The 27,246-nt window shown below is 37.2% G+C and overlaps 1 protein-coding gene across 5 annotated transcripts in view; it reads left to right on the forward strand.

Moving 5' to 3' along the window:
* NME7 (NME/NM23 family member 7) overlaps positions 1–27,246 on the forward strand; it is a 233,283-nt gene that overhangs the window by 21,728 nt on the left and 184,309 nt on the right. For 4 of the 5 annotated variants that reach the window (XM_019026417.4, XM_063711061.1, XM_055365600.2 and 1 more), the window contains exons 2-3: positions 21,743–21,850; positions 22,952–23,118. The exons of the other annotated variant lie outside the window; for it this stretch is intronic. In XM_019026417.4, the coding sequence (XP_018881962.1) occupies positions 21,743–21,850; positions 22,952–23,118 (275 nt within the window). The remainder of the gene's footprint in view (positions 1–21,742; positions 21,851–22,951; positions 23,119–27,246) is intronic. 5 annotated transcript variants of the gene reach the window in all.

Genomic DNA, 27,246 nt, shown 5'->3' on the forward strand with positions numbered 1-27,246 from the left:
TAAATATTGGGGAAAAAGTATTCCAGGAAATAAGACAGTCAGCGGACAGACTTTTTTAGGTGGGAGCATGCCGTATGTTCAAGAAACAGTGTGGCTAAGGCAAAGTAAGCAAGAGTGACGGTTGTGGGAGATGAAGTCAGATGGATCACTGGAGGCCAGATCTTGGAGGGCTTTGTGGGCTATTGAAAGTGGGTTGACATTATTCTCATAGGCTGAGTTGGCAAATTTTAAGCAGAGGAATGAGGTGATACAATTTATATTTTTACAGAATCCTCTCTGGCTATATTTTTTTGAGAGAAGCTGTAGGGGGCAGAGATGGAAGTAGAGAGGTTAGTTATGAGGCTATAATCTAGGTGAGGGAGTATGGTGGCTCGGAGTAGGGGGTTTGCAGTGGAGGTAGTAAAGTGGCTAGAATGTGTATATGTTTTGCAGGTAGATCTAATAGGATTTCCTGATGAATTAGATCTATGGTCTGAGAGAAAATGAGTCAAGGATAGAGTTAAAAGATGACCGTAGGATGTTGTCCTGAGCAATGGTAAGGATAGCGTTGCTGTTAACTAAGATGCGGAAGACTGGTGAAGAAGCCAATTTGTGTTAGGGGGCTGGGAGCAGGATTTCAACTTGGGGCTTGTTAAACTAGAGCTGTCTAACATCTAAGATAAAAGGCAGTTGGATAGATATATGCAACTAAAATTTAGAGGGAGTGGTCTGGCCTGAGCACTGTCAATATGTAGATTATATTTAAAGCCATGAGACTAGACAAGATGATAACAGAGTGAGTGTAGCTAAAGATCAAGGGTCCAAAGACCAAGTTGTAGAGTATGCTGACACTCTAACATCAAGAAACCAAGGAGAAATGCCTGTACTGGAATAGAAGAGAGGTTTCAAATCAGCAACTTAAGGTTCTACCTTAAAACAAAAAACAAAAAAAGGCAGAGTGTGATGGTTCACTCATGTAATCCCAGCACTTAGGGAGGCAAAGTTAGAGAATCACTTGAGGCCAGGAGTTTGAAACTAGCCTAGACAACATAGTGAGACACCCCCATCTCTACTAGAAAATAAAAAGAGAACAGAAAAAGAAAAATAAGAACAAATTAAACCTAAAGGAAATAGAAAAGAAAGGAAATAAGTACTGGAGTAGAAAACAGTAAAATAGAAAATGGAGAAAATCAATGAAACTAAAAATTAGTTATTGGAAACAATTAACATAGGCAAAACTTTGGTTAGACTGACCAAGAAAAAAGACTGAAGATACAAATTATCAAAATCAGGAATGAAAGAGGAGACATCGCTCCTATCCCTGCAGAGATTAAAAGAATTATAAGGGAATACTGTGAACAACTTTATCCCATTAAATTAGACAACTTAGAGGAAATGGGCAAAATCATTGAAAGACATAACTACTAAAACTCAAGAAGAAATAGAGAATCCGAATAGAGTTATACTAAATAAAGCAATTGAATTAGTAACTAAAAATCATTCTACAAAGCTCATACCCAGATGACTACTCTCATGAATTCTATTCAACATTTAAATAATAAATAATAGCAATCTTTCACAAACTTTTCTGGAAAATAGAGGAGGAAGTACAACTCACTCAGTGAAGCCAGTATTGTCCTATACCAAGCCAGATGAAGACATTGCAAGAAAAGAAAACTGCAGACCAACATCATGAATAGAGGTGAAAAAATCTTCAGTAAAATATCAGCAATATTAGCAACACATAGAATGGATTATATACCATGATCCAGTGGGATTTATGCCAAAAAGATTTAACATAAAAAATCAATGAATATAACACAAAAAAATAGTGAAATAAAGGATAAAACACATATAATTATCGTTAGACACAGAAAAACACTTTACAAAATCAAATACCATTCATAATAAAAATTCTCAACAAATTAGAAGTAGAAGTGAACTTTGAACTAAGGGGATTCATGAAAAAGCTGCAGCTAGCAACATATTTAAATGGCAAGTGTGAATGCTTTCTTCCTGAAATTGGGAACAAGGCTAGGATGTCTGCTCTCACAATTTTATACAACACTGGAATGGAAGTTCTAGCTGGTACAGTCAGGCAAGAAATAAATGAAAGACATCTAGACTGGAGAGGATAAAACTGCGTTTATTCACAGAGGATGTGACCCTGTATATAGAAAATCCTAAGGATTCCACAAAAAAGTTACTACAACTAATGTGTTCATCAAAGTTGCAGAATACAAGACCAATTGATTTCACAAAAATTAATTATATTTCTATATACTATAATGAACACTCTGAAAAAGAGATTAAGAAATTAACTCCCCTTACAATGACACCAAAAGAATACTCAGGAATAACTGAAAGAATTGTACACTGAAAACTACAAAACATTGCTGAGTAAAATTAAAGACCTAAATAAATGGAAACATTCAAACTTCATGGATTAGAAGACTTAATATGGTTAAGGTGGCGATTCTCTCTAAATTAGTAGATAGATTTAGTGCAATTCCTATCAAAATCCCAGTGGGCATTTTTGCAGAAATTGACGAGCTGATCCTAAATTTGATATGGAAATGTGAAGGGCCCAGATTAGCCAAGATGTTTTAAACAAGAACAACAAAACTGGAAGACTTAAACTTTCTGGTTTCAAAACTTACTATAAAGCTACAGTAATCAATTCAATGTGGGCCAAGTGCAGTGGCTCATGCCTGTAATCCCAGCACTTTGGGAGGCCGAGGCAGGAGGATCACTTGAGGTCAGGAGTTTGAGACCAGCCCGGCCAACATGGTAAAACCCTGTCTGCTATAAAAATACAAAAAAAATTAGCCAGGCATGGTGGCATGTGCCTGTAGTCCCAGCTACTCAGGAAGCTGAGGCAGGAGAATTGCTTGAACTGGGGAGGCAGAGGTTGCAGTGAACCAAGATCATGCCATTGCACTCCAGCCTGGGCAACAAGAGCAAAACTCCATCTCAAAAAAAAAAAAAAAAAAGAGACAATGTAATGGCATAGCATAGGGATAGACATATAGATTAGTGGAACAGAATTGAGAGTCTAGAAATAAACCCTTCATGGTAAATTGATTTTTGACAAAAATGTCCATACCATTCAATGAGGAGTAGTCTTTTCAACAGATGGTGCTAGGGCAATTATATATCTACATGTAGAAAGAGCAATTTCGACTAATCTCACATCATGCATGAAAAGGAGTTCAAAATGGATCATAGACCTAAATGTAAGGGCTATAACTATAAAGCTCTGAGAAGAAACTATAGAAATATATATATCTCTGTATCCTTGGGTCAGGCAAAGCCTTCTTAGATATGACACCAAAACACAAGTGACCAAAGGTTGCCATTCCCTCCCCAACAAAAAATTGTGTGGAACTGGCAATGTGAGACAGGAAGGACCTCTATCCCAAAGGATCATTCTGAGTCCTAGCTGGACACAGGTATATATATATATATATATATATATATATATATATATATATATATAAATACAAGTATATATATGTACTTGTATTAGTCCACGTTCACACTGCTATTAAGGTACTACGTGAGACTGGGTAATTTATAAAGAAAAGAAGTTTAATTGACTCACAGTTCCACATGGCTGCGGAGGCCTCAGGAAACTTACAATCATGCCAGAAGGCAAAGGGGAAGCAGGCATCTTTTTCACAAGGTGGCAGGAGAGAGAGAATGTGCAGGGGAAGCTTCCACTTTTAAAACCATTAGATCTCATGAGGACTCCCTCACTATCATGAGAACAGCATGGGGGAAACTGCCCCTGTTATCCAGTCACCTCCCACTGGGTCCCTGCCTCAACATGTGGGGATTACAATTCGAAATGAGATTTGGGTGGGGATACAGAGCCAAACCATATTATTCCACCCCTGGCCCCTCCCAAATCTCATGTCCTTTTCAAATTTCAAAACCAATCATGCCTTTCCAACAGTCCCCCAAAGCCTTAACTCATTCCAGTATTAACTCAAGAGTCCAAGTCCAAAGTCTCATCTGAGACAAGGCAAGTCTTTTCTACCGGTGAGCCTATAAAATCAAAAGCAAGTTAGTTACTTCTAAGATACAGTGGGGGCACAGGCATTGGGTAAATGTTCCCATTCGAAATGGGAGAAATTGGCCAAACCAAAGAGGCCACAGGCCCTATGCAAGTCCAAAACCTGGCAGGGTACTTGTTAAAAAAATTTTTTTTTAATTCATTAAAGCTCCAGAATGGTCTCCTCTGATTCCATGTCTCACACCCAGGGCATGCTGATGGAAGAGGTGAGCTCCCAGGGCATTGGCAGCTCCTTCCCTGTGGATCTGTAGGGGACAGTCCCCATGGCTGCTTTCAAAGGCTGGCATCGAGTGCCCCTGGCTTTTCCAGGCACATGGTGCAAGCTGTGAGTGGATCTACCATTCTGGGGTCTGGAGGACATTGGCCCTCTTCTCACAGCCCCACCAGGCAGTGCCCCAGTGGGGACTCTGTGTGGGCACCCTGACCCCACATTTTCCCTCTGCATTGCCCTAGTAGAGGCTCTCCATGAGGGCTCTGCCCCAGCAGCAGACTTTTGCCTGGACATCCAGGTGTTTTCATACATCCTCTGAAATCTAGGTGGAGGCTCCCAAAGCTCAGCTCTTGTCTTCTGCATACCTGCAAGCCTAACACCATGTGTCGGCTGCCAAGGCTTGGGGCTTGCACCCTTTAAAGCAATGCCCCAAGCTGTATCTTGGCCCCTTTTAGCCTCAGCTTGAGCTGGAGTGACTGAGACTTAGGGTGTCATGCCCCAGGGCCACACAGAGCAGTGGGGCCCCAGGCCCAGCCCACAAAACCATTTTTCTCTCCTAGCCTTCCAGGTCTGTGATATGAGGGGCTGCCACGAAGATCTCTGACACGGCCTAGAGGCATTTTCCCCATTGTCTTGGTATTAACATTCCGTTCCTCATTTTTTATGCAAATTTCTTCAGCCAGCTTGAATTCCTCACTAGAAAATGGGTTTTTCTTTTCTACCACAGGGCCAGGCTGCAAGTTTTCCAAACCTTTGTTCTCTGCTTCTTTTTTAAACATAAGTTCCAATCTCAAACCATCTCTGTGAATACATCTGACTGAATGCTTTCAGAAAATGCCAGGTCACCTCTTGAATGCTTTTCTGCTTAGAAATTTCTTCTGCCAGATACCCTAAATCATCTTTTGAGTTCAAAGCTCCACAGATCTCTAGGGCAGAGGCAAAATGCCGCCAGTCATTGCTAAAGCATAGCATGAGTGACCTTCACTCCAGTTCCCACTAAGTTTCTCATCTTCATCTGAGACCACCTCAGCCTGGACTTCATTGTCCATATCATGGTCAGCATTTTGGTCAAAACCATTCAACAATTCTTTAGGAAGTCCACAACTTTCCCACATCTTCTTTTCTTCTGAGCCTTCCAAACTTTTCCAACCCCTGCCTGTTACCCAGTTCCAAAGATGCTTCCACATTGTCAGGTTATCTTTATAGCAGTACCCCACTCTGCTGGTACCAATTCTCTGAATTAGTCCATTTCCACACTGCTGTAAAGAATACCCGAAACTGGGTAATTTTTGAAGGAAAGAGGTTTAACTGACTCACAGTTCTGCATGGCTGTGGAGGCCTCAGGAAAGTTAACAATCATGACAGTAGGCAAAAGGGAAGCAGGCATCTTCCTCACAAGGTGGCAGGAGAGAGAGAATGTGCAGGGGAAACTGCCACTTTTAAAACCATCAGATCTCGTGAGAACCTGCTATCACAAGAACAGCATGGGGGAAACTGCCCCTGTAATCCAATCACCTTCCACCAGGCCCCTGTCTTGACACATGGGGATTATAATTCAAGAGGAGATTTGGCTGGGGACCCAGAGCCAAACCATGTCAATACTCAAATGGGATAACTGAAGAGTTTACTGAAGGGACTAGTTACAAAGGTATGGGCAGAGTAAGAGAAACTAACAAGGGATGGTACAGGAAGCAGAAGTCAGGGTTAGTGACAACAGGGAGCCTTTACTACTTCTTGACCTATCAGGGAAAATGGAGAGAACTACCAGAGAGCGGCTGTAATGGAAAGGCTGTCTGACATGAGCTGTGGTCTTCATTGCAGAGGAGAAACTTAACCAATGTGATCTGGCAAGGAGGAGGAAGTAGAATAAATATCTTGGCCTCTCTGTTCTTCCTTTGATTTGTAGCCACTGGCTTCTACTGGCCAAACCCATGTAAAACTCCAAGGGCAAGGGGGTCCTTTGATGAAGTTCATGGAGGTCAGCTGACCAGGCTTAGAACAGGATGGAGAAGAGCAGAGTGAAGGTCTGGAGAGACAAATGGAAAATGACAAATGGAAAATGTCTAGCACATCCACTTTCAGACCAAGTAGTACAATAGCTATGGGATAAAGGAATAACAAGACTTGGCTCAGTGTGTTTGTGACCTTGACAACAGTTGCTTTTTTGGAAAAACTCAAGGTTAGCATTTATATTGTTATTTTCTGTGTTATCATTTGATTTCTAGCTCAATAATAAAGTCAATTTTCTATCTGAACATTAAGTGAGTAGTTTATAATTGCTTAAATATTTTCATGCCATTATAATTAGACCCAGAATTTATTTATTGATTAAGAGCCATCTCTCTTTTTGGAATATTGTGGTTCAGTTAATTGTTGGCAAGTGATCTCTCATGGGTAACTCATGTCCTGGAGTTACTTAATACTTTATCAAGTATATTCTTTTAAGATGGTAGTCAGAGAAGCCCATACTTACCAAAAAAGTAAGAAAAGATGTCCTCTTTGAGAATCTTTCTGGAAATATAAGTAAACAGACTTACAAACAAATATTAGAGTTTGGGGGGGGGAGTTTTTTGAATATGGAAGAGTGGATTTTTGCCATTTTGTCAAGATCTATTGCTGTGCACATTTATTTACTCCTTTAGATCTTTATTTTGGTAAATATTTATTTGAGTATTTTATGGTCCCAGAACTAGGAGAGCCACCTTGAAGTTTCAAGAGAAATAAATGTTACAGCTTCTGTCTTTGAGAATTTCATAATTTTATTAGAGAGACAATTTGTATTGTATAATACAAAATTAGACAACAACCCAGTGTTCTACTGTGGGAACATCAGTCTGCCCGTGAAGAAACAAGGGTCCTTGTTAAACTATGCCACTTAACAAGTCAACATCATTTTTGCCAAGTCATTTAACTTACCTGACCTTCTGTTTCCTCATTGTTAATGTTCCTTTGATCTCTGAAATTCTGTGAAAATCAAATTCCAAGTAACAGAAATATACATTGGCTGGGGTTGGTCTGGGAAGACTTCATAATAACTGTGTTTTCTTTGAGATGTCTAAAGGAAAGTTCAACCTTGCTTTTTAGAGAGGTTTCCCTTGATAGATGGTGTGTGGCATTGTTTTTTCACTGGGCAGTGATCTGTAGAAGTCAGAGAGCAAAAATTTTCAAGATTATGGGGCCCAAGGTGAAGAAGTTTAAAAAGCTGTTTCTCCCCTGAAACTGGATGTGTGCCTTTTTAAATGATTCCATCTTGTTTGATCAGCTTCCTGCTATATATTCATACTGTGGAAATGGTTCTTTTCTGGCATTTTTCACTAACAAAATTTAGCAGGAGTTAAGTTGAAAGTGCATCATAAACATCACAGTTGGGGAAATACAGGTGTTTGTGTTCTGTTCATTGCATCACTGACTTTTTTCTGTAAACACAAAAACAACGCATTCTATTTCTGAGATATTGTCTTGAAGTAACATTAAAAAACACAATCTTGGAAATATGTGGAATTCTGTTGAAAATATTTTTTCAAAAGAAATTGTAAACTAATTTTTTAAAAGCAAAAAGTGATTGCAACGGTATACTTAGTGTTTAAAGAATTTAAGTGAAATAGGATAGCTAACTAAATTTAATAATTCACCTAACTTTTCCTTCTGTTATAATTTGTTTTCCTTTGTTAATGAGAAATGCTAAGTTGGAGTTGACAAATTAGATTCTTCACACGTGAAGACCCTTTTTACTTGAGTTTGCCTTCTGTCTGTCTTTACAAGATAGATTTATGAAGAAGGAATAGGTCTCTGTGAACAACCTGGACAGGCTCAAAACTGGTTATGGTCACACTAAAGTAAGGTTAATATTTGACACTATTCAATGTAAGAAAATTTCTTGGTCTTTGAAGGAAGCCCTGGAGGAAGACTATTTGATAAAGGATAGGTACAAAACAAGTTAGTGCTTAAAATCTAGCCTCTGGCAATGGGATAATATAAACCTTTTCCTTGTGTTTTTATTTCTATTGTACTTATCACTGTGACATCTAAGTAAAGCAATGTGAATTACTATGCTTGTTTGCCTACTGTGTAGATGATACATTTTTAATGATCTGCTATTGAGAGGTGACAGCATGCTGGCAGTCCTCACAGTCCTCAGTCGCTCTTGGCACCTCCTCTGCATGGGCTCCCACTTTGGCGGCACTTGAGGAGCCCTTCAGCCCACTGCTGTGCTGTGGGAGCCCCTTTCTGCGCTGGCCAAGGCCAGAGCCCACTCCCTCAGCTTGCAGGGAGGTGTGGAGGGAGAGGCGTGAGCGGGAACCAGGGCTGTGTGCCGCGCTTGCGGGCCAGCTGGAGCTCCGGGTGGGCGTGGGCTTGGCGGGCCCTGCACTGGAAGCAGTCGGCCAGCCCTGCTGGCCCTGGGCAGTGAGGGACTTAGCACCCGGGCCAGCAGCTGCGGAGGGTGTACTGGGTCCCCCAGCAGTGCCAGCCCACCGGCGCTGCGCTGCGCTCAATTTCTCACCGAGCCTTAGCTGCCTTCCCTCGGGGCACGGCTCGGGACCTGCAGCCCGCCATGCCTGAGCCTCCCACCCACTCCGTGGGTTCCTGTGCAGCCCGAGCCTCCCCGACAAGCGCCGCCCCCTGCTCCATGGTGCCCAGTCCCATCGACCACCCAAGGGCTGAGGAGTGCGGGCACACGGCACTGGGACTGGCAGGCAGCTCCACCTGCAGCCCCGGTGCGGGATCCACTGGGTGAGGCCAGCTGGGTTCCTGATCCTGGTGGGGCCTTGGAGGACCTTTATGTCTAGCTCAGGGATTGTAAATACACCAATCAGCACTCTGTATCTAGCTCAAGGTTTGTAAACACACCAATCAGCACCCTGTGTCTAGCTCAGGGTTTGTGAGTGCACCAATCGACACTGTATCTAGCTGCTTTGGTGGGGCCTTGGAGAACCTTTATGTCTAGCTCAGGGATTATAAATACACCAATCGGCACTCTGTATCTAGCTCAAGGTTTATAAACACACCAATCAGCACCCTGTGTCTAGCTCAAGGTTTGTGAGTGCACCAATCGGCACTCTGTATCTAGCTGCTCTGGTGGAGCCTTGGAGAATCTTTATGTGTAGCTCAGGGATTTAAATACACCAATCAGCACCCTGTGTTTAGCTCAAGGTTTGTGATTGCACCAATGGACACTCTGTATCTAGCTGCTCTGGTGGGGCCTTGGAGAACCTTTATGTCTAGCTAAGGGATTGTAAATACACCAATCGGCACTCTGTATCTAGCTCAAGGTTTGTAAACACACCAATCAGCACCCTGTGTTTAGCTCAAGGTTTGTGAATGCAGCAATAGACACTCTGTATCTAGCTGCTCTGGTGGGGCCTTGGAGAACCTGTGTGTCCAAACTTTGTATCTAACTAATCTGATGGGGACCTGGAGGACCTTTGTATCTAGCTCAGGGATTGTAAACACACCAATCAGTTCCCTGACAAAACAGGCCACTGGGCTCTACCAATCAGCAGGATGTGGGTGGGGCCAGATAAGAATAAAAGCAGGCTGCCCGAGCTAGCATTGGCAACCTGCTTGGGTCCCCTTCCACGCTGTGGAAGCTTTGTTCTTTCGCTCTTTGCAATAAATCTTGCTACTGCTCACTCTTTGGGTCCACGCTGCTTTTATGAGCTGTAACACTCACCGGGAAGATCTGCAGCTTCACTTCTGAGCCCAGCGAGACCACGAGCCCACCGGGAGGAACGAACAACTCCAGACGCGATGTCTTAAGAGCTGTAACACTCACCGCAAAGGTCTGCAGCTTCACTCCTGAGCCAGCGAGACCACGAACCTACCAGAAGGAAGAAACTCCGAACACATCTGAACATCAGAAGGGACAGACTCCAGATGCGCCACCTTAAGAGCTGTAACACTCACCGCGAGGGTCCACGGCTTCATTCTTGAAGTCGGTGAGACCAAGAACCCACCAATTCCGGACACACTATGTTCTCAGAATGTTCAAGGCAAAGTGAAAATTTCCTTGTTTAGAAGCCACTTTTCACTCACCCTTACTGGAAGCAGCTGGCTTGAGGGAGCAGGTTCTTAGATGGTGTTGATTTCTTTCTATATATATGTATATATATATCTCTCTTCTGAAACATATATATAAAATATATATTTAATATATAAAAGTACATATTAAATATATATTATTTAACATATAAAAGTACATATTAAATATATGTTATTTAATATATATAAAATATATATTATTTAATATATATAAAATATATAAACATATATATAATATATATATATTTCTTCTAAAAAAATCAGGATACATGTGCAGAACGTGCAGGTTTGTTACATAGGTACACGTGTGCCATGGTGATTTGCTGCACCTATTGACTCGTCCCCTAAGTTCCCTTCCCTCATCCCCCACCCCACAACAGGCCCTGGTATGTGTTGTTCCCCTCTCTATGTGTTCTCATTGTTCAACTCCCACTTATGAGTGAGAAAGTGTAGTATTTGGTTTTCTGTTCGTGTGCTAGTTTGCTGAAGATGATGGCTTCCAGCTTCATCCATGTCCCTGCAAAGGACATGATCTCATTCCTTGTTATGGCTGCATAGTATTCCATGGTGTATATGTACCACATTTTCTTTATCCAGTCTATCATTGATGGGCATTTGGGTTGGTTCCATATCTTTGCTATTGTAAATAGTGCTGCAGAAAACATATGTGTGCATGTGTCTTTATAGTAGAATAATTTATATTCCTTTGGGTATATACCCAGTAATGGGATTACTGGGTCAAATGGTATTTCTGGTTCTAAATCCTTGAGGAATCGCCATACTGTCTTCCACAATGGCTGAACTAATTTACATTCCCACCAACAACATAAAAGCGTTCCTATTTCTCCACAGCTTCGCCAGCACCTTGTTTCCTACTTTTTAATCGTCATTCTAACTGGTGTGAGATGGTATCTCATTGTGGTTTTGATTTGCATTTCTCTGATGATCAGTGATGTTGAGCTTTTTTTCATGTTTGTTGGCCACATGAATGTCTTCTTTTGAGAAGTGTCTGTTCATATCCTTTGCCCACTTTTGGATGGGGTTGTTTATTTTTTTCTTGTAAATATGTTTAAGTTCCTTGTAAATTCTGGATATTAGACCTTTTCAGATGGGTAGATTGCAAAAATTTTCTCCCATTCTATAGGTTGCCTGTTCACTCTGATGATAGTTTCTTTTGCTGTGCAGAAGCTCTTTAGTTTAATTAATTAGATCCTATTGTCAATTTTTGCTTTTGTTGCAATTGCATTCGGCCTTTTTGTCAGGAAGTCTTTGCCCATGCCTATGTCCTGAATGGTATTGCCTAGGTTTTCCTCTAGGGTTTTTATGGTTTTGGGTTTTACATTTAAGTCTTTAATCTATCTTGAGTTAATTTTTCTATAAAGTGTAAGGAAGGGTTCCAGTTTCATTTTTCCGCATATGGCTAGTCAGTTTGCCCAGCACCATTTACTGAATAGGAGATCCTTTCCCCATTGCTTGTTTTTGTCAGGTTTGTCAAAGATGAGATGGTTGTAGATGTGTGGTATTATTTGTGAGGTCTCTATTCTGCTCCATTGGTGTATGTGTCTGTTTTGCTACCCATACCATGCTGTTTTGGTTACTCATGCTGTTGATTTCTATTATAATGTCATTCAAGGTGAATGTGGGTTCATGGAGACTCAGACTAAACTTTAGAAGCTTGTTGAACTGTAACCTTTATCATCTGCATAATTTACTCCAGAATGTCTTTGAAGTCAAACAGAAGCAGATACTTGGCTTGAAATAGATTGAGACTAGTTACTGACCCTTCAACATTGCAAATCATGAAAATAAGACTTCTAGTTAGTTTAAGATATTTCTCCATCATGCATTATGTAATCCATTTAGTATGATTTAAAGAAGGGAGCACTTTTGTCTGAACAAAAATATTTTGCTGCCTATTGTGAAGTAATTTTTCCTAAAATACAGCATTACAAAAATGCAATGTACATTTTTTTCAGTGCACTGTTAGAATTACAAGTCTGATAATATGGCCTGATTTTTATTGTTGTGGTTGTGTTGGTTTTTAAAACCTGATTTGTCTTAATAGGGGGTTAAATTGAAAGAATATAGTTGCTGTTTCTAGAAATCGAGCAAACACTGCAGCTTATATAGGCTGCTTAGTCCAGTGTCTCTCAGAAGGGAGTTTCCATCCCTTCTTGCCACAGTTAAGGAGAGTGGCTAAGAGCAGAAGATCTGGAGTCAAGCTGCCTGGGTTCACCTCTGTTTATAAGCTGTGTGATCTTGGCAAATATCTTTTTTTTTTAAAATATTAAATGTTTATGGGTACATAGTAGATATATATATTTATGGGGTTCATGAGATAGTTTGATACAGGCATGCAATGTGAAATAAGCATATCATGGTGAATGTGCTCTGTCCCCTCAAGCATTTATCCTTTTGATACATTTATCCTTTTGATATACTTTTGTTACAAACAATGCAGTTACACTCTTTAAGTTATTTTAAAATGTACAATTAAGTTATTATTGGCTACAGTCACCCTACTCTGCTATCAAATATTAGGTCTTAGTCATTCTTTTTAATTTTATTTTTTTTGTACCTGTTATTCACCCCCACCTTCCCTACAGCCTCCCACTACTCTTCCCAACTTCTGATAACCATCTTTCTACTCTCCATGTCCATGAGTTCAATTTTTTTTCATTTTTTAGAACCCACAGATAAGTGAGAACATGTGATGTTTGTCTTTCTGTGCCTAGCTTATTTCACTTAACATAATGATCTCCAGTTCCATCCCTGTTGTTGCAAATGACTGGATCTCATTCTTTTTTATGGCTTAATGGTACTTCATTGTGTATATGTACCACATTTTCTTTATCTATTCATCTGTTGATGGACATTTAGGTTGCTTTCAAATCTTAGCTATTGTAAACAGTGCTGCAACAAACATAGGAGTGCAGATATCTCTTCAATATACTGATTCCCTTTTATTTGGGTATATACCCTGCAGTGGGATTGCTGGATCATTTTTAGTTCTGTGAGAAACCTTCAAACTGTTCTCCATAGTGGTTGTTTTAATTTACATTCCTAATAACAGTGTACAAGGGTCCCCTGTTCTCCACATCCTCACCAGCATTTTTTATTGCCTGTCTTTTGGATAAGAGCCATTTTAACTGGGATAAGATGATATCTCATTGTAGTTTTGATGACATTTCTCTGATGATCAGTGATGTTGAACACCTTCTCATATGCCTATTTTCCACTTGTATGTCTTCTTTTAAGAAATATCTATTCAGATCTTTTGCCCATTTTGTAGCCGGATTATTAGATTTCTTCCTGTAGAGTTGTTTGAGTTCCTTAGGTGTTCTGGTTATTAATCCCTTGTCAGATTGGTAGTTTGCAAATATTTTCTCCCATTCTGTGGGTTGTCTCTTCACTTTGTTGATTGTTTTATTTGCTGTGCAGAAGGTTTTTAACTTGATATGATCCTGTTTGTCCGTTTTTGCTTTGATTGCCTATGTTTGTGGGGCATTGCTCAGGAAATTTTTGCCCAGACCAATGTCCTAGAGATTTTCTCCCATGTTTTCTTGTAGTAGTTTCATAGTTTGAGGTCTTAGATTTAAGACTTTAATCCATTTTTATTTTATTTTTGTATATGGCTGGAGATAGGGGGTCTAGTTTCATTCTTCTGCATATAGACATCTAGTTTTCCCAGCACCATTTATTAAAGAGGCTGTCTTTTCCCCAGTGTATCTTGTTTGCACTTTTGTTGAAAATGGGTTTGCTGTAGGTGTGTGGATTTTTTCTGGGTTCTCTATTCTGTTCCATTGGTCTATGTGTCTGTTTTTATGTCAGTACCATGATGTTTGGGTTACTATAGCTCTGTAGTATAATTTGAAGTCAGTTAATGTGATTTTTTCAGTTTTGTTCTTTTTGCTTAGGATGGTTTTGGCTATTCTGAGTTTTTTGTGGTTCCATATAAATTCTAGGATTGTTTTTTCTATTTCTATTCTTTGAAGAACGACATTGGTGTTTTGATAGGGATTGCATTGAATCTGTAGATTGCTTTAGGTAGTGTGGACATTTTAACAATATTAATTCTTCCAATTCCATGAACATGGAGTAGCTTCCCATTTTTTTTTTGGTCTTTTTCAAATTATTTCATCAGTGTTTCATAGTAGGGATCTTCATTTCTTTTGTTAATTCTTAGGTATTTTATTTTATTTGTGGCTATTGTAAATGGGATAACTTTTTAAAATTTCTTTTTAAGATTGTTCACTGTTGGCATATAGAAATACCACTGATATTTGTATGATTTCGTATCCTGCAACTTTACTGAATTTATCAGTTCTAAGAGTCTTTCAGTGGAGTCTTTAGGTTTTTCCAAATATAAAATCATATCATCTGTAAACAAGGATAATTTGACTTCTTCCTTTTCAATTTGGATGCCCTTTATATCTTTCTCTTGTCTGATTGTTCTAGCTAGGACTTCCATTATTATGTTGAACAACAGTAGTGATAATGGGCACCCTCGTCATGTTTCAGATCTCAGAGGAAAGGCTTTTAGTTTTTCCCCATTCAGTATGATACTAGCTGTGGGTCTGTCATATGTGTCAAATATGCTTTTATTATGTTGAGGTATGTTACTTCTATATTCAGTTTTTTGAGAGTTTTCATTATGAAGGTATGTTGAGTTTTATCAAATGCTTTTACAACATCAATGGACATGATTGTATGGTTTTTATCTTTCATTCTTTTGATATCACATATCACATTGATTGATTTGCTTATGTTGAACCATCCTTGCATCCCAGGGATATATCCCACTCGGTCATAATGAATGATCTTTCTAATGTATTGCTGAATTCAGTTTGCTGGTATTTTGTTGACAAGTTTTGCATCAATATTTATCAGAGATATTGACCTGTAGTTTTATTTATTTATTTATTTTGATGTGTCATTGTCTGGTTTTGGTATCAGGGTAATACTGGCCTCGTAGAATGAGTTTGGAAGTAGTCCCTCCTCCTCTATTTTTTGGACTTTTCTTTACTGGGAGACTTTATTATGGCTTTGATCTCATTGCTTGTTATTGGTCTCTTTAGGTTTTGAATTTCTTCCCGGTTCAATCTTGGTAGATTGTATATATCTAGTTATTTTTCTGTTTCTTCTGGAGTTTTCAGTTTATTGGCATATAGTTGCTTGTAGTAGCCACTAAAGATTTTTTTAATTTCTCCAGTAACATTTGTAATGGATTTTATTTATTTATTTATTTAGAGACAGAGTCTTGCTCTATCACGAGACTGGAGTGCAGTGGCGCGATCTCGGCTCCCTGCAATTCTCCTGCCTCAGACTCTCAAGTAGCTGGGACTACAGGCACCTGCCACCATGCCTGGCTAATTTTTGTATTTTTAGTAGAGATGGGGGTTTCACTATGTTGGCCAGGCTGGTCTTGAACTCCTGACCTCGTGATCCTTCTGCCTCAACCTCCCAAAGTGCTGGGATTACAGGTGTGAGCCACCACGCCCAGCCATTTTGACTTCTTAATAGCCATTCTGACTGGTGTGAGATGGTACCACATCTTGGTTTTGATTTGCATTTCTCTATATGCCACAGTTACAGTGTTATAATATCCTGTGTTTTTCTGTGTACTTACTATTACCAGTGAGTTTTGTACCTTCAGGTGATTATTTGTTGCTCATTAATGTCTTTTTCTTTCTGATTGAAGTACTCCCTTTAACATTTCTCATAGAACAGGTCTGGTGTTGATGAAATTTCTCAGCTTCTGTTTGTCTGGGAAAGTCTTTATTTCTCCTTGATGTTTGAAGGATATTTTAACTAAATAGACTATTATAGGGTAAAAGTCTTTTTTTCCTTCACCACTTTAAATATGTAATGACACTCTCTCCTGGCCTGTAAAGTTCCCATTGAAAAGTCTGTTGCTAGATGTATTGGAGCTCCATTGTTTATTTGCTTCTTTACTCTTGCTGCTTTTAGAATTCTTTCTTTATCCTTGACCTTTGAGAGTTAGATTATTAAATGCCTTGAGGTGGTCTTCTTTGGATTAAATCTGTTTAATGTTTTCTATAATCGTCTTGTATTTGGGTATTGATATCTTTCTCTAGGTTTGGGAAGGTCTCTGTTATTAGCCCTTTGAATAAACTTTCTACCCCTATCTCTTTCTCTACTTCTTCTTTAAGACCAATAACTTAGATTTGCCCTTTCCAGCCTATTTCCTAGATCCTATAGGTGTGCTTCATGTTTTTTATTCTTTTTTTGTCTCCTCTGTGTATTTTCAAATAACCTGTCTTCAAGCTCACTAATTCTTCTGCTTGATCAATTCTGCTATTAAAGGACTCTGATGCCTTCTTCAGTATGCTTTTTGCATTTTTCAGCTCCAGAATTTCTGCTTGATTCTTTTTAATTATTTCAATCTCATTGTTAAATTTATCTGATGGAATTCTGAATTTCTTCTCTGTGTTATCTTGAATTTCTTGGGTTTCCTTAGCAGAGGTTTTTTTTTTTTTGTTTCAGGAAACACAAATTTTCATGAAATTTGAAAATTCAAACCACAGCATGACATTAAGAAAACACAAATATTACTTATCCAGAAGAGAAAATGTTTTGCACTTTTTCATAAAATATTTAGGAACAAGGAAGTTGAAGCTTGGAGTGGTAGAGTGAGAAATAAGGAATATGTGGGAGAGAAAGTAAAGTGAAAAAAATTAGATCAGATTTTTTTGTTGTTGTTGTTAGCACTAAACTGGTTTGCTTTAGGCGCCTAGCATTGTTAGCACTAAACTGGTTTGCTTCAGGCCCCTAGCCAGGGTTGATTTTGAAACCTATAGCAGAGCTATTTTGAATACTCTGTCTGAAATGTCACATATCTCTGTTTCTTCAGGATTGGTCCCTTGTGCCTTATTTGGTTTATTTGGTAAGTTCATATTTTCCTGGATGATCTTGATACTTGTGGATGTTCATCTGTGTCTGGGCACTGAAAAGTTAGGTATTTACTGTAGTCTGCAATCTTGGCATGTTTGTACCCATCCTTCTTAGGAAGGCTTTCCATGTATTTGAAAAGTCTTGGGTATTATGATCTAAGCTATATCTGCTTTAAGGGGCACCCTAAGTCTATTATAAAACTAATGATGAATGTGCAACAGATAGTGTTATAAAATTTAAAAAGAAAATTGTTACTAAAATTCTTATTGACAAAAACAGATCTATAACTGTTTGAACTCCCCAAAAGGTAAGAATTGTACTTTGACTCTGATTTATTAACATGATATATCCTTTACAAAAAAATTTACCTAGTATTATATGTTCAATAGTTTTTATTTTCATTTATAAATATAATTTTAGTCATTTTTTTGTCCATCATAAATCCCTTTTTCCTTCATACTGATTTTTTTCTGCAAAGACCTTTAAAAAACTATTTACCTAGGATTAGTTGCAGCTGAGGCTGCATTATCACAAATCCAGAGTTGCTCTTCTTGTATGTCAGAAAAAGATCAGTGAGGGAGATAAGTGTGTGCAATGCAGTTCTAAAGTCACAGGTGGACCTATAAGCCACCATCATTGCTTTGGGAGACATAGGCAACAGAAATCCTAAGTGCTTCATGTAAACTAAGTCATTTAATCCCCAAAACTACCTTATGAAGAAAGTACTGTTTCCATTTTTCAAATGGGGAAAATGAGAGTTAGAGAGATTAAGTCTTGCCCAGGTCTTTTGGACTCTCACAAATATTCCTCCATAATCCCCCCGCCAAAAAACCCCTTTATAGTTTCCTGGATCTTCTCTTTAAGCAACACATTTCAGAGCCATGTCTCTTGCTGTAGGCTGCCAGCAAATGATAGCAGCAGTAGCACCAGCAGCAGCAGACTTATCAGATTGGTGTGCTCGTTGCACTCAGCATGCTAGTAGTACCAGGCCCAGTTGGTATTTGTTGATTGATGATCATAGTATCATCAGGAATGGAATAGCTTTCTGATCAGTATTATTGAAATGAGGCCAAGGTACAATTTTGCTTGGTAACATAAGCTTAAACTCACTCTTGAACTGAGAGTTTGGATTTTTTAAAGTATATCTGTATGGAAAAGATTCTTAATTTCATATGATCCACTGTAAAGCTGGACCTTCCTTTAAACAGTAGCAGAGAGAGGTGGTGGTGTGATTTATTTCTCCAAAGACTTGTTTAATCTTCAAATATAATTTCACTTGCAATTCCAATATTGGTCAATATTTCCATAAAATCACCTATTTTATGTTATAAAACTTATATGAATTTTACATTCCACTCAATAACATATATTTATGTACACATATATGCATGTTGCAATGTAAAAATTGTTTACATTACTTACCATCGAGTAAGACTGGTGCTCTAGGAAAGTTCTCTCTGTATAGACAGAGACCTTAAGACTTTAAGATACTAAGGCTTCTGGGTATAATAATACCACATTGTCCAGTTCAAGTCACTTCAAGACTTCTGGGTATAATAATACACATTTTCCTTTAAGACTTTAAGATTTCTGGAACAAAGTGTGATTATGTGTGAGGGATCAACTCTTTTATTATGTATAACTTATATTTAAAATGTTCAAAAGAGGAAAAATGATTTGGCTTCTTTAAGAAAGTCTGTTTTTGATGCAGTGTAATCTTTAAATGCTCCTCATAAAGTACTTTTGATAGAAGTTGGAATCTTCAAGGAAGAAGGAACTAATGATTGTCTATGTAATCATTAGGTTGTGGCGTTCTCATCAGAGCATCTGTGACAGACAACTCAAGGTGTATCTATGTGCTACTAAAGTGTTAGTTTCTCTGTCTTGAGTTGGCCCTGGAAAGCTAGTGATATGGAAATATCTGAGTCATAGGAAATGTAGTTTCCAGTTTTGGCTCAGTTATTAACCAGCTCTGTGACCTTATGCTAGTCATTTATATTATCTGGAGTTCAGTTTCTTTATCCATAAAGTGAAGAGTTAAAACAAAATGATATATAGCTTTAATAGCATTTGAGGAAGGAAACCAAGTTCCTCTTTTTTTCTAGATTTGGCTCAACAAAGCTGAAAAGTAAATTTTCTTTAAATTTTAAGGGTGGCTTTGGTCTGGATGGTGTGTGTATGTGCATGTGTGTCAGGCAGGTAGTTGAAAGGCCAACCTCACTGTGATGTTTTATCCCAAGTCCAGATGTACCACTGTTATATCTCCAGGTCCATCTTTTAACTCTAGGAAGTAAACACAGTTTTTACTGTAAAGGTAAACCAGAAAGTTAAGTTTAAATCAAGTTTGAATATAATTTGTACTTGGAGTAATAAACCTTTTCCCACAGAGGAAACAGCACTGGCTTGGGAGTTCGTTTCCAAAAGCTCTACTGAACAAGCACAGGTTTCAGCTCACTTTTGTACCTGTTTCTCTGTCCCTTGGGGGGCTCCCTCTACCAGCTTCTTAGGCTTCTCAGTCACTTGTCTGCTTGACTTGAGACTCAGCACATGTCTTACGAGTAAAAACAATGCAATGAATGTTGGTTTCATTTCAATGGGCTTCCTGTCTTTCTGGATCTTGGATCCTCAGATCCTGGCTGCCTTAAAAGCTCTCCAAATCTTTGATATCCTACTTTTCTAGTTGTTCTTAGAAGTAGCATTGGTTTGCTATGAGCTACTTTGTCATAGCCAGAAGCAACAGTTCCTCAGTTTATTTTCTTTGTATTAAAACCCTTTTCTGGATAGAGTATAGTGCAAAATTCTGCTGCCCAATTCAGAATTAAAGAGTGTGGTTGGCAGGTTTGGTGGATAGGCTACATGGATAAATGGAAGTACCAGGTTTCGTGGATTTTTCATTTGCTTTAGTTAGATGTGTCATTTCTTCTATTTTATATTTATTTTAGTGAAGGCAACATTTCAATTATGTATTTAAATAAATATTTTATTATGGATAGTAAAAATTTTAATAATCTACTAATATTTAAATTTTTATTTGTAGGAGAGTACAATACTAGAATGCACAGTGAAACCTAAACTCAAAAAAGCTGTATTGTTATAATCAATATGAAAAATATATATGATGAAAGGCTTTTACAAATGTCATAGTATGTCTCTTATTTTACATTTATTTTCTCTTGAGTAGTCAGCATGGTTTAAATATGTCTTTGGATGATTGTGGGAAAAATAAAAGTGTCTTAAAAATAAAAGTGTCATCTACGTTATAGTTTATGGATATATTATAAACATAATTAGACACACAACTTCTACCGTTAGAATTTATAAGTCAATTATTAACTTAAAAAGAACCCCCAAATTTTCCCTAACCAGAGCGTCAGATGGCAAATCCCGAATTAGCAATAAAACTCCTAGATTCCCTTCTTCCCTATGCTTTTATTTGCTTATTATAATGAAGATCTTTGGGGCGAGGGTATTTTTACTAACATATGTGATGGGAAGTCCTGCTTAATAGTCAAGGGAAAAGGACCCATCTTTGACTTATTTTTTTCATTTTTTGCTCTCTGTGGTAGCCCTAAGAGTGTACTTCACAGACCTCCAACTACAGGCAACCTAAGTGACCAAGGGTCCCAGCTGCTGTTCTCTGAAATCCACTGCTGCTTTTGTGCTGAGCACTTGCTTCCCAAAGGCTGCTCCCAGCCACTGATTGAGAGGAGCAGGGATACTAAAGCTGGCCCCTCCCTGTCCTTGGGAGTCACCTGGCTCTAGCACTTCCTGATGGGCTTACTGAACCTTCCTTAGAGGGTGTAGCAATGTGGGATGATTCCACTTAACCTTCCTTGCATCTCTCCACCACTGTGTCAAACTTCTATTGTTTTTATTGGCTTTTCTAGTCTTCCTTGGCTCCCTCATCATTTTATATTACGAGAATTTTCCTTAATGAAATTCTTGTATGTTCAATCTTGTCTTCACATTCATTTTCAGAGGTCCTAGACTAACACATTCTCTATTTCTATAAAAAGATACTATCATATGAAATTACTAAGAAAAAAAGATGTTTGCTATAATTTTAATGGTAATATTCTGATACTACTAGATTCTCAAATTTAGGGAAGTCAAAACTTCATATAATTGAGAGCTCTCCTCAGAAATTTATTCTTATATTAGTTTATTGATAGTCTGTATGTAAACTTGCTTTCAGAAGGACTGAATTGTTACAATAGTAAAATCAGGAGCTCATGTTCTCAGAAAACGTTAATTTACTCAGGATGATTAGATGGCTGTAAAGTAAAAAGCAATCCATAAGTCATCTTTGAGATATCTAAGGGTATTTAGTGAGAAATTAAAAGGAAATATTTCTGAGGGTGTGTTGATAACTGATACTTTGTTGAAGAGCAGAAACATTCAATATAATAGGTAGAAGTAATTTTGTTTCTTGCATATTGGTAATTTCATTTTGTGTGACTTACAGAAGAGTGCTTGTTCTTTATATGTTAGTGTTAAAATTCTTCTGTCTTTCTTTGCAGAATCATAGTGAAAGATTCGTTTTCATTGCAGAGTGGTATGATCCAAATGCTTCACTTCTTCGACGTTATGAGCTTTTATTTTACCCAGGGGATGGATCTGTTGAAATGGTAAATAAGCCTTTCTTTGCTTGAATGTTGGCAAAGGGGGTGAACATGGGAACCATTGCCTTTTATATAATTGCTTTTTAAAAACACATTTTTATGTATGTGTGTGTGTGTATATATACATATGGAAATTCTTTTTAAACTTATTCATTATAATTCCAATATAAGAAGTTAACTTGTGCCTTTATTTTTAATGTCAAAAATAGGAATTTTTTTTTGTTATTGTTAGAAGACTGAAGTGGGGGCTGGGCGCCGTGGCTCATGCCTGTAATCCCAGCACTTTGGGAGGCCGAGGCGGGCAGATTACTTGAGGTCAGGAGTTCGAGACTAGCCTGGCCAACATGGTGAAAACCCATCTCTACTAAAGATACAAAAAATTAACCGGGCGTGGTGGCACATGCCTGTAATCCCAGCTACTCGGGAGGCTCAGGCAGGAGAATAGCTTGAACTCAGGAGGTGGAGGTTGCAGTGAGCTGAGATCACGCCACTGCACTCCTGCCTGGGCGACTGCATGAGACTCTGTCTCAAAAAAAAAAAAAAAAAAAAAAAAAAAGACTGAAATGGGATTATTCATGTTTTGGATAAGAAATAAACAATAAGTGATTATAGATAAGGATTATTATGGTCATAAATACGTCCTCATTATTGAAAGCTGTTATTGCTACAAAAAGTCAAATTGAAGAGGCTCAAGCTAAGAGACTTCTGTTTCTTTGTGTTCTTTCACTGGCAACACAATTTTAACAAGTAGATCTTTTTGGTATTGGGATTTTGTGTACACAAGAAAGCAGAAATTTGGGTGTATGACTCTTTAGCATTTTGTAAGGACTACTTTGCTGAAATGATTTGGTAATAAACAAATCTTTCTATTCAGGTTTTTAAGAGTATTAAATTTGTAATAAGAAGCTTTTATGTTATTACCAGATTGGATTAGGAAATATGGAAGTTATTAAAAATTATGATTTATATTTGTAACAAAAAAGAAACAGAATATAACCTATCTTTGATAAGACAGAATTAAGAATTATTTCTACCTTATGATGAGATTAACTTTCCTTATTCATAACTTTTTTTGTTTGTTTGTTATATTGTTGTGTCTGCTTCTAGCATGATGTAAAGAATCATCGCACCTTTTTAAAGCGGACCAAATATGATAACCTGCACTTGGAAGATTTATTTATAGGCAACAAAGTGAATGTCTTTTCTCGACAATTGGTATTAATTGACTATGGGGATCAATATACAGCTCGCCAGCTGGGCAGTAGGAAAGAAAAGTAAGAAAACAATTATATAATCTTTTTGCATGCTCTAACTTTGGGTTCAAAGTCAATCTGAATCAAGACTGGGAGTATGTAACCGTATGAGGATGGATAGGACCTGGAAAATGGTTGTCTTCATTCTTTTTCTTTTTTTCAATTTAAAAAAATTGATAATACCATAGTTGTGCATGTCTCATCTGACTTAATTCATGTTTATGTCTCCTGTGGCACTTAGCACATCTCCATCCACATTGCAAGCACCTTGTCTGTATTAGCTGAATGAATTAATGAATCACAATTTAAAATCTATGATCTATTCTTTCCTTTTTCCACTTTCTACCTGTTTTCAAATGATGATCTTTGATCTAGTTGACCAGGAAGTTTTTGCCTAGATTGTTTGTAACTAATGCTGCCTATTGTCAAGTTTTGTTAACAGATATATATATATATTTATATCTAATAGATGTTGACCAACGGATCAATTGAAAAATGACAATGTGAGTGATGTAAAAAGGAAAAAAAAAGAAACCATATAAAGAAATTGTGATACAGGGAGACTGATCTATCTTATTCATAACTGTATACCTAAAAACTGTTCTAGTGATACCTCAAACAGTAAATTATTCACAGAGTGTGACCCACAAAAGTTTGTTAAATATATGAATGAATAAATTTATGTCATCGAAATGTCTGGAGGTATGGTATGTCTAAAGGAAGAGTTTCCCACTGGCTGGCATCCCCGCCTCCCTATCTTCCTCCCACTGCATGTGGCTCTTTCTGTGAGAGAAACTGTGACATGGTGCCTCCACATGTGTCCCTGTTCTTCTCTCTATTTTTTATCAAACTGCATTCATCATTCTTTTTCTCAGTTTTGATTTAGAAGAGATACAGTCATCTGTAAAAGGGGCTAAGAAAAAAATGGAAGAGAGAAAGAACAGCTTGTAGATACAGCTGAAAATTAGACTTATAGAAAACAAGGATTTTTGATGTTTTCCTTCTGAATACTGATTTTCAGTATTAGCAAGATGACATTTTAATTTTCAATCTCTACATTTATGAATTTCAACTTTCTGAGACTAGAATTAATTATATTTGAAATGAAATTTTAATTCCTTTGTCATCTTTCTTGGCTCTAATTTCTGTAGCTTATATTTTGTATGGTTTGGGGAGATTTTTTTTCCTGTAGAGTGATTGGTGCTGTAATTAAAATAGGGATTATTTGTAGAAGTTAAGGCTATATGTATAAAAGGCTCCAAAAATGATTTAATTCAATAGGGAAAACAAATCAATCAAACTGTTTTTTGAGATCTACTACTCAAATGACTAGCTGATTGCCTAACGTCTGAGTCACTCTTACAGTAATAAGATATCTCTTTCTGTGACTTCCATAGTCTTTCTATATAAGCACTTTATAGCTCTTGAGGTGATTGGATTCTTAGTGTGGGTGTTAGTACACAAATGGTGATGGATCAGAGGGGTGGTGAATGCCTCATTAAAAAGGAAGACCAACGACTCTCTTTGAAATAGGACAGAAATTTCAGGTAAATAAATAGGAATCTTTTAATATTATGAGATCTTATGTAAAAGTCTTTGGGATTAAAGAAATGCCAACCATAATTCCTTTATTTAAAACTCATAAATATGTGTAGCATTCATTTATGGAGCACATACTATATGCCAGACACTATGATATGCACTTTACATACACCTCAGTTCAAGACTACTTTATTTTATTTAATTATTATTATTTTTGAGGTGGGGTCTGGCTCTGTCACCCAGGCTGAAGTGAAGTGGCATGATCATAGCCCACTGCACCCTTGACTTCCCACGCTCAAGTGATCCTCCCATCTAAGGCTCCCAGGTAGCTGGAACTACAGCCATGCACCACTATTCCTGGCTAATTTTTTGGTATTTTGCTAGAGATGGAGTTTGGCCTTGTTGCCCAGGCTGGAAGACTGCTTTAAATTTTTATTTAAACTAGCAAAATAAGTGAGTTAGGGAGTCAGGGTTAACAGTCTGACCTAAGAAAAATAAAATAACAACCATAAAAATTATAATTTATGTATTTTAACTATGATTTGACTGAAGTGAATGTTGTTAAATCTATTTTATAGAATGGGTAAGTAACTTGTCCACAGTAACACAGCTAGAAAGTAAAGGGAAACCAGAAAACCGTGTTTTGTTTTTCCCTAAAATACATTCTCTTTCTACTAAACCTCTAATTAATATGCTGGCAAATACTGTTGAATGGGACTGATTTTAAAACAGGATGAACAGAAGAATTCTATTGTAATGTAAAAACAAATTTGAAATATTTGGGCTTTATATAGTTAATGAAAATGAAAATATATATAGTATATATTTTACTGACTCAAATTGATTCACCATTTTCTCTTCTTATTCTTTCTTAATTGCATATGGGTTAGTAAATCCAACAACCATTTGGGTGATTTAAATAAACTTCTTCCAAATCGAAGAGTTTCAAAAATTTATTGTTTTATTTAAATGGCAAAAAGTAAGCATATGGAAATATGTGTGTATGTCTATCAGCGTTCCACAGAAACACCTTCTGTGTAACAACTGATTTAGTCTAGTTCTCAGTTTTGTATAGTGTTGAGAAAAATTTATGAACCAATTACATTTTCAACTCTTTTCTTTCTATAGTAAAGCCTGTAGTGAGGAGGATGAGTGAAATTGATCCCCATGGAGCCTATAAGCTAATTGGGGAGCAGTTATCCAGATAATTTAATATAATTCAGCTTAACTCATGAACTAGCTTCAGCTTTCCAATTCCCTTTGACTGTAGAAATCTGACATTTGATTCACATTTTTATCCTCTCTTTATAAAGATCCTCTAATCAAATGGATAAAGGTTACAATTTGTCAATGAGTCAGTCTTTGATTTTAATTTTAGCTAGTAATTAATTGATGCTTTATGGTTGTTGTTTAGATGTAGAGACACGATACAATTTGTGTCTTTCTAAAAATTTATTACCTCAAACCAGAAATAATTAAAGTTTTCATATGATGAGTCAATATGTATATGTATGCATGTGTATGAATGATAGAGGAATTTTATATGAATAGACAGCTATTCCCCATGTGATAAGTGAGGTATTAAATGTTTACTTTGATGGCTTATATCTTTAGTAAGAAGTTTATAAAAATCAATGAAAAATAATGCTAGTATCCTATTTAAAAATCCATTAATTTTAAGTACTGAGCCACATATTTACATTCAGCAATCCTCATTCCTTTTGAGTCTCAGCCAGAAAGCAAGCCATCTAATCAAATTAAAGGGAGAAAGGCATCAGTAGGTTGGGTGAACAACATTATAGTAGATGTTAAATACATGAAATTCTTGTGCCCATCTATTAACTTTCAGTGAAAGGAAGACCCCGCTGTTTTTCAGAAGAAAAATTATGAAGTCAACTGTGTGTAGTATAATCTTTGATCCCAAGGTCTAAGCCCAAGTTATTTGAGGCTCCATCACAGCAGGAGCTCAGTCACAGTATGCATTTTCCTGTCCTCTTGGAGATGTACTGAAATGGTATATGGATAAAAAAACAAGCCATATTTTAGGTGAGACCTGTGCTTGGAAGGGGCTTAAGAATACTTCTCCCTGGAGGTAGGGAGATTGACCTAAATAACCTTTTGAACTAAATCACCTTTTGAATTTTTAAATACAGCCCAAAAATTCCAAGCATTTGCTTAATTGATAATTTTTTAAAAGGTACTGAAATAATACTTTATATATTTTCTAGACTTATGTAGTTTAACAATTCTTATGGATGAACATACATTTTCTAATATTAGAATTTGACTCATATGAACTATACATTTTTTCTATGTGAAGATTTGGCAGTATCATCAGATATATGTTTGAAGAAATTTCATTGGAAGGAAATGTCATAAAATCTTGGCTATATCAAGTTTGAAACAACTCCAGTGTTCAGGTATTATATAGTTTAGCAGGATTACAGTATTGGGATATCATAATGTATGAATGACTTAAAAGACATTTTAATTTTAATTAAAATTAAATTAAAAAATAATTTTAATTAAAAATAAATTAAAAATTAATGTTAATTAAAAATAAATTAAAAATTAATTTTAATTAAAATTAAATTTAAAAATTAATTT

This window comes from Gorilla gorilla, chromosome 1 (assembly GCF_029281585.2).
Source record: "Gorilla gorilla gorilla isolate KB3781 chromosome 1, NHGRI_mGorGor1-v2.1_pri, whole genome shotgun sequence".
Lineage (NCBI taxonomy): Eukaryota > Metazoa > Chordata > Mammalia > Primates > Hominidae > Gorilla > Gorilla gorilla.